The sequence below is a fragment of the Aplysia californica genome, unplaced genomic scaffold (genome assembly GCF_000002075.1).
Source record: "Aplysia californica isolate F4 #8 unplaced genomic scaffold, AplCal3.0 scaffold00130, whole genome shotgun sequence".
NCBI classification, from domain to species: domain Eukaryota; kingdom Metazoa; phylum Mollusca; class Gastropoda; order Aplysiida; family Aplysiidae; genus Aplysia; species Aplysia californica.
In genome coordinates this window covers 1280437-1287909 of record NW_004797400.1, presented here as the reverse complement: position 1 = coordinate 1287909, position 7473 = coordinate 1280437, and the positions used below count along the sequence as shown (strand labels likewise).

Below are 7473 nucleotides of genomic sequence, written 5' to 3'. Positions count from 1 at the left end.
ACCCCCCCCCCCCCCCCCCAACTCTGCATCCCTTTTTTTACATACGTCAGTCCCATTGATTAGCTGTCCCTTTCAACCTCAATATGACTGAACCTGTACGACTCCCTTTATACCCATATTTACCAATTAATGTAGTTTTTTTCGTGCAAAGGTAACTAAATTAATTAATTAAGAAACAAACAAACAAACAAACAAGGAAACAAAGAAACAAAGAGAGAAAGAAAGAAAGAAATATGATTTTAACATCCTTGGTACTTGTTTATTGTTTTATGTACGATAATGCTACAAACATTGGACATGGGCTGCTAACCCTGTGACTGTATACGGTCACCCAGGTGATGTCCAACTGTTTTTAAAGTTAGCCCTGACAACATAATATTATGCTCTTTTAAAGGAGTTCTCACCTCTGTGGGAGGAGGGGCTGTCTGTTATGTCTGTTTGTTTGTTTTTAGTTTGCTTATCATAAATTAGATATTACTTTGATCCACCTATATAATTCAAGGCTGTCTTTTCTCTTTATTTTAGAAGTTAAAAAAATAGGAGAATAGAAAAGATTTACCTTGACTTTGTCGTTTTGATTATTTGTTTTGTTATAGCTGTTCATGTTGTTGTTGCTGTTGATATTGCTGTTCTTGTTCTTGTTACTGTTCTTCTTCTTAATAGACGCTGTCATTACTTACAAATCTATGTTATAAGGAAGGGTATGTGCTACAAACGTGAAACATAATATTATTATAACTTCGCATTAACCAACAGGACGTACGGTGGCTTGGTGGATCGGGTGCTTGTATTTCGTTCCATTATTGTGGAGTACAACTACGACTACATCTTCGACATGGTCTTCCATCAAAACGGAGCTGTTGAGTTGAAGACATACGCCACTGGCTACCTCATGACACAGAACTATTTTCCTGATGAGGCCCCTTTCGGGTTCAAGTAAGGAAATTCTTATAGTGTTACAACAGTGGGGATTTTTGTTGTTTGCTGTTTTGGTTGTTCATGCTTGCTTGGCGTTGTTGATAAGTTAACAGAATTGTTAGCTAACTAGTGAGCTGAACTTAGAGAGGTAATTAATTAATAATAGACTGATGTCAGAGGTAACTAATAGAGATTTCGACTTCATAGTGACGTCATAGTATATTGAGTTGGCGGATGAGGAAAGTAAAAATTAGATGACAGTTGAGGTAGCTTATTGATGAGTTGACATTGACGACAGAAGTAGCTTAATGATGAGTTGACGAGACGGCTGATAGCTTACTAATGAGCTGATGAGAGAGATGGCGTATTAAAATGAGTTAACTCGAGAGATAGCTTATTAATGAGTTGATGAGAAAGGTAGCTTATTGTTGAGTTGACATTGACGAGAGAGGTAGCTTATTAATGGGTTGAAGGAAAAATAACCTATCAATGAGATAACTACAGATGTAATGTACCTGCGAGTTGACAATAGCAATAATTTTAGGATGGGTTTGGATTCAGTTTTACACTTATGAATGGAATTATAAGTACATCTACATTAATATTTTAATAACGTACAGCCTCTGGATCTCATAATGTTCGTCTCATGTTCTTTGCTATTACAAACTTTATTTCTAATGACATAATATCGTCACCTTAGAATTACAAGGTTCTCTTTGAAATTTTTGGCCTCTTTGAGCTACTAAGACCATGAGGTCGGAAACAAAATGTTCTGTCTGCTTTATCAAAAGCGTAGGGTTATCCGGAGTCGTTATCGAGTTATTCAAAGAACTGTACTCGAAAAAGCTTGACATATTGTAAAACTCGGAATTTTTTTCGTAATGTTTTTTTTTTTTCAAAACAAGGTACTGAGCAGATAGAACTTTGTAATTCTGGGGGAGCTATGTGTTATCTCATTGGGCTTTTCAACATAGGTTTCCAATAACTGTTTACATATTAATGTCAACAATAGTCGAAGCGACCTTTTCAAGACTTATCTCGTACATTTTGACAGTCTAGGTGCGGACATGAAACGCTAAAATGTCTTTTATCCCCAGAATCACCGACAGTATTGTAGGTTCAATACACCACCACATATTCAACTTTAAAGTTGACCTGGATATCCAAGGGCAATCCAACAGCTATAAGACATTAGATTTCCAACTGAACAATCAGACATGGCCTTGGCTTGTCGGGACAGGTGGTCCATCTATACAGCAACTTTCTTTTAAGCAACATTTGAGGAGGACTGAAAAGGAGGCTTTACTCAAATACAACTTCTCACAGCCAAAGTACTACATTGTATCAAATGACGAGAAAGTGAACAAGCAAGGACTTCAACATGCATACAGGTAAGACAGTGGCCTTAAAAGCTCAACGTAGTTTAACTCAAATTTTCATGTTTAAAATTGTGTGGGCACTAAAATATATCACAGTATTCAAAATGTTTTTCGGGTTGTTGTTGTTTTTTTGTTTTTGTTTTTGTTTTTGTTTTTTTTTTGTTTTTTTGTTTTTTTGGGGGGTTGTTTTGTTCCACACAGTATAAGGTCTATGTAATATGTCGGTCTGCCTAATTGTCAGGAAAAAAAAAACCTGAGCAAAACATTAAGATATTTCTAACTCAAAAAGATTTGTGATTGGATTCCTTTAAAATGATGCCAAAATCTGTACAGCAATTTTCATGTCTTGACAGTGTTTCCTATGTGGTTCTAGGGACGTACCGTGGGATAACAATCTCAACTTTCCTATCCTCTACTTCTTTTTGTCATGTCATAATCCGATTGCATAATGACAGTGAAGTTACACATAAGGTGTGGTGGGAAATGAAAAACAGTGAAAAACAGTTTACAGTAAATCGAAAAGGGGTTGGGGGTGGGGTGGTTGAGATAAGTGCGTGGACGAAGTTAAAGATTCTTACTCAGCCTTAGGTACCCTCCTCCCTCCCCTCCCTAAAAAAAACTAATATTTTAGCTCCCTGTTACTTTCACATTATTTAGCAAACATTTTTAAAATATTTAAACCATTTATACCTATACGTACAGAATGCTGCCTCTATCAAGATGAGTCAATTGTTTAGTATGGAGGATGGTAGTACTCTCATTACCCGCCTAGTTCGGCGATTTTTAACTCAACATGATTTGATTATTCTCTTACGGTTTCTTTTGCAATCTCTGCGTGGGATTACGAGACAGATCAGTGTTTTTCTAACCTCTTTGATTAATTATGTTTAGCCTTTAATACAGACGAGCAGCCGAATGCAGGAACAACAATTCATGGAAATGTGCGTAGTCTCCTTTTTTCTCGCTGTTACCTCCCTTGACTGTTGTTTTATTTAGCATAATATTATTTAGCATTCACAAACGAGCTCGCCTTGATCATTGTGTAGTAACGGCGGGGGGGGGGGGGGTTCCAGTACTCAGATTAATTAATTATCACAGCTTGCCACGGGAAAATCTTCTTTATCTTCTTCTAAAATAATATGGAGCAGTTCGTACTTTTCTTTTACTTATTTGGGAATTTTAAGGGCGCATACTCACCAAACAGTTTAAATACTGGACGTCTGTTTTGTCCTTTAATTTTGATTCATTTTGTTGTTGTTTTTGTTTTGCCTTTCATTTGACTACGTTCACATCAGTTTTCTTTCTAGGAGTGAAGCGCACGATTTTTTCAAACTTTTTTTTTCTCCAAAGAATCGACGTAAAAGGTTTCTCCAAGCAGATTCTGCCCGACGATTCACCAGTACTCAACAGTCGACGATGGTCAGCCTATCAGTTGATGGTCACTCGGCGAAAGGAACAGGAGGAGAGCAGTAGTTCCATCTTCTCCATGTTTGACGGCGCTGACCCTGTGGTGGACATCAGCCGGTACTGGGGCGATGATGAGGATATCACACAACAGGTGCGCTGGGACGTTTTTCATGAGCGAAGAGAAGAGAAGATGAGAGGAGAGGAGAGGAGAGGGGAGAAGAGATTAGATTAAATGAGATGAGATGAGATGAGATATGATGAGATGAAATAAGACAATACGTTATTGTTGGGTTGGAAATGTTTTGTGGCTTAACTTGAATGGTAAAAACACGTGCAGGTATCTACAGAGTTTTATATTTGTCTATTACTTTCATTCTTCAAAAAATCCAGTATGAAGAGAAAAACAAACGCTGACTATGATGCAATTGGTCACATCCAATGCATATCTCAAACCACTTGCTAGAATTTGTCATAGATTCTTTAAAATCTAAAAATATAAATATATAAATATACATGTATTAAATATAAATATATTATAACATGAAAGAGAGTACCTACTCCCTGCTCTTTTTCATGATTGTTCTGACAATGATGGAATGATGGTATTATAAACTATCTGAGATAACCGAATCAGCAGGCTAAGGAAAAGTGTTATAAATTTAGCACGTTTGGGTTCTTCACGTTTTCCTGATACACGAACAAGAGTGGTTTACTAAACATTTCATTTGAAAACATACCCTAACGATTTGTTACTTTACAACATAAAATGAATGTTGCATTGCGATCAGGGCAAAATTCCTCAAAATGCAAACGGTTAACCCAGTGTAAAAAGCAGACTTAAGAAGGCATAAGGAGTCTTAGTAGGTGAAAGCTGGGAACTCATACAGCTGTTCGTGGCATTGTGTGTCTGAAGATTGTGCCTTGTGACCTGCTTTTAATCACTACGAGTTATATTATACTCTTGATAAGCTCCAGCGTTAGATTGAGGTGATAGATTTATAGTCCACGAAGAAAAATATAATCTGTTAGTTTATAGTACCGGTATATCATGTTGTGTTCTTTTTCTGTTTGTTGTGTCACGGTTACCCGCCACACGCACTAGAAATAAGCTCAGTTTCCTGTTTTGTTTTTGTTGGTTTTATTGGAGGGTGTTTTTTTTGTTTAGAGCTTTAATTTACCGAGCAACTTCTCCTGAGACTTCGTTTCCCTTGCAACCTGGGTTGGCTCTTACAGGAAAGTCGAAGCAGCCCGCCTCCTAAAGTACGCCAATAGTGTCGACGGGGGCATTAAACTTCTACAATAACATTTTTCTTCACTCTTCCAATTAGAGTTACGTTTTCCCTTTCTACAGGACCTAGTGTTGTGGGTGTCGGTGGGCATGCATCATATCCCACACACAGAGGACCTCCCCAACACTCCAACAGTGGGCACAGAGGCCACAGTCTCACTTCTCCCTTACAACTTCTTCAACGAGTGCCCATCAGTTGGTTCCCGAGATTCGGTTCGCGTCGATGGAAAAGAAACGGGACTTCAGATCCAAAATTACGGATTACCGGCCACATCCAAAGATTCGTGTCTACCTTTTGAGTATAACTACAGTTCTCTAATTCAGGACAAGTCGAATCTGTTTCCTTGAGTGATGAATCGTTTCATCTGTTGTGTGTGTGCAAGGAGTGCGCTTGCTGAAACACAAAAGCATATTTATTATCTGTGAGAAAGACAAAAAGAACTAAGCAAGACGAAGGGAGAGAATGGGAGATTGAGAGAAGAAACTGACTGGCGACAAAGATAGTGTATAATGTGTGTGGTATATTTTGATTTATAATATACTCCACAGACCACATAATAATACATGTATTATGTGTGTGTTTGTTTGTGTGTGTGTGTGTGTATGTGTGTGTGTGTGTGTGTGTGTGTGTGTGTGTGTGTGTGTGTGTGTGTGTGTGTATGTAGATGCCATTCTGTATACCTGTCTATATCTGTTTGCCAGAAAGAGCAAAAGTGTTTTTGACACAATCTGCAATTTTAAAAATTATGTTTTGTTTTCTTATGTTTGCCATTGTTTACGCTTACTCTTTCACTCTTTTGCAAATGTAAATCAATCAGTGGCGTCGGTAGCCTCGTGTTTAGACTACTAGCTTCATAAACGTAAAATTGCGGGTTCGAAACTCAACTCGATCCGATGTTGTGTCCTAGGAATAGCAGTTGACACGAATTAATTATCAAATTGACTCAGTCCTTTCGAAGAGGGACGTTACATTTGCATTAAACTTTTACACTTGAGCATTATTTCGTGCCTCAAAATAATAATTATAATGATGTTGCTCTGTTGGTAATGAATGAGGAAGTCTGGGTGAGGGCAGACTTTGTTGTACATTCAGATCCGCATGCTAGCTCCAGAGATATCGCGCATGAAGAAGCGCCTAGAGCCGTTATGGAGTATAATAGGCGCTATGAAAGTGATCTTTCTTCTTCTTCTTCTTCTTCTTCTTATCATTATTATTATTATTATTATTATTATTATTATTATTATTATTATTATTGTTATTATTACTATTATTATCATTAAAGATCTCCCCTGTTATTAGCTGCTCAACACAACCGTTGAACGTCCTACTCTATACGCTGTTCTTCCGTATCCGATGTGTGTGTTTGAACAATGTGAAGCTTGGCTGAGATCTGCAGTTCACGTCTTTCATACTGCAATATCTATCTAGTTCTTGGTGCATAAATACTGTATATTGCAAAAAGAGTAATACTGTATCTCGAGAAAAACAATACAATGTACTAAAAGACTGAACGCAAGATAAGTTGTTTGTTTATTTATTGTGTTGAGGCTTTTTATACAAACTTTTTATGATTTTCATAAGTTCGCAAGTCTCTTGAAGCTTCAGTATTTTATGAATAGTTATGTTGTATGTTAGAGGCCTGAAATATGTATTTTCAATACGCATACGAGTATTCTAAACGCAACGTACGACCCCATTTTGATTCTTGCAATGACTGGTCTATAACATGGGTCACTCTTTGTTTTGAAAAATAAATATTATAAGATTCCCATCAACGCTGGTGGTAACATTTAAATATTATCATTATTTCTTTCATTTTATAATGTTCACCCTCCAATGGACAAAATTTAGAGCGTTTTTGGAGGCAGACTGCTTAAAGTTCACCTGTCAAGACCCGCCTCTGAAGAGTGGGATACAACATTTCTGTAAACAGACAGACAGACGCTCCACAAAATTTCCCCACTCAGGAATCGATCTCTTGTTTTCTGTGAGCCATGGTAAAGAGCCTGACAGTGACACTGTGTATAAAGATATAAAATGTTAAGTTAAATGTGTAAACAAATGAATGCGTTTTGTGGTTGAGCGGGACATCTGGTATACAATCTTTGTTAGCTTGCTAATGGGTGTCAGAAAAGCATAGCTTAAGAAAAGCTGCTTGTTGCAAGAACTGTTAGTTTTTCTATTAAATCAAAAGCATTCTCTTTTTTAGGTGCTGCACATGCATGCGTAATACTTTTTTCTACCAAGATGATTGGTTCATCTCTATTTTTTATATTTAACTTTTTTTCGGGGAAGGGGGAGGGTGACTCACATCCGTACTTGTCTGGACCATCTGACATGCTTGCTTGATTACTTGCTTGCTTGCTTGATTGATTGATTGAATGATTGGTTGATTGATTGGTTGGTTGATTGATTGAAACTAGTTGTTCGTCAACTAATTGACTGGTTGCTTGCTGCTTCTGCAGCAGGTAGTCGTTGAT

General features: G+C 37.4%; 1 protein-coding gene across 1 annotated transcript in view; it reads left to right on the top strand.

Annotated features, from left to right (window-relative positions):
* Positions 1 to 5585, top strand: part of LOC101850642 (putative amine oxidase [copper-containing]) — a gene marked incomplete in the record, with an annotated part of 30703 nt that extends 25118 nt beyond the window's left edge. Inside the window, 4 exon segments of the mRNA XM_013081446.2 lie at positions 757 to 936; positions 2016 to 2309; positions 3648 to 3855; positions 5056 to 5585. Coding sequence (XP_012936900.1) covers positions 757 to 936; positions 2016 to 2309; positions 3648 to 3855; positions 5056 to 5340 — 967 coding nt within the window.
* Positions 5586 to 7473: the final 1888 nt, after the last annotated feature.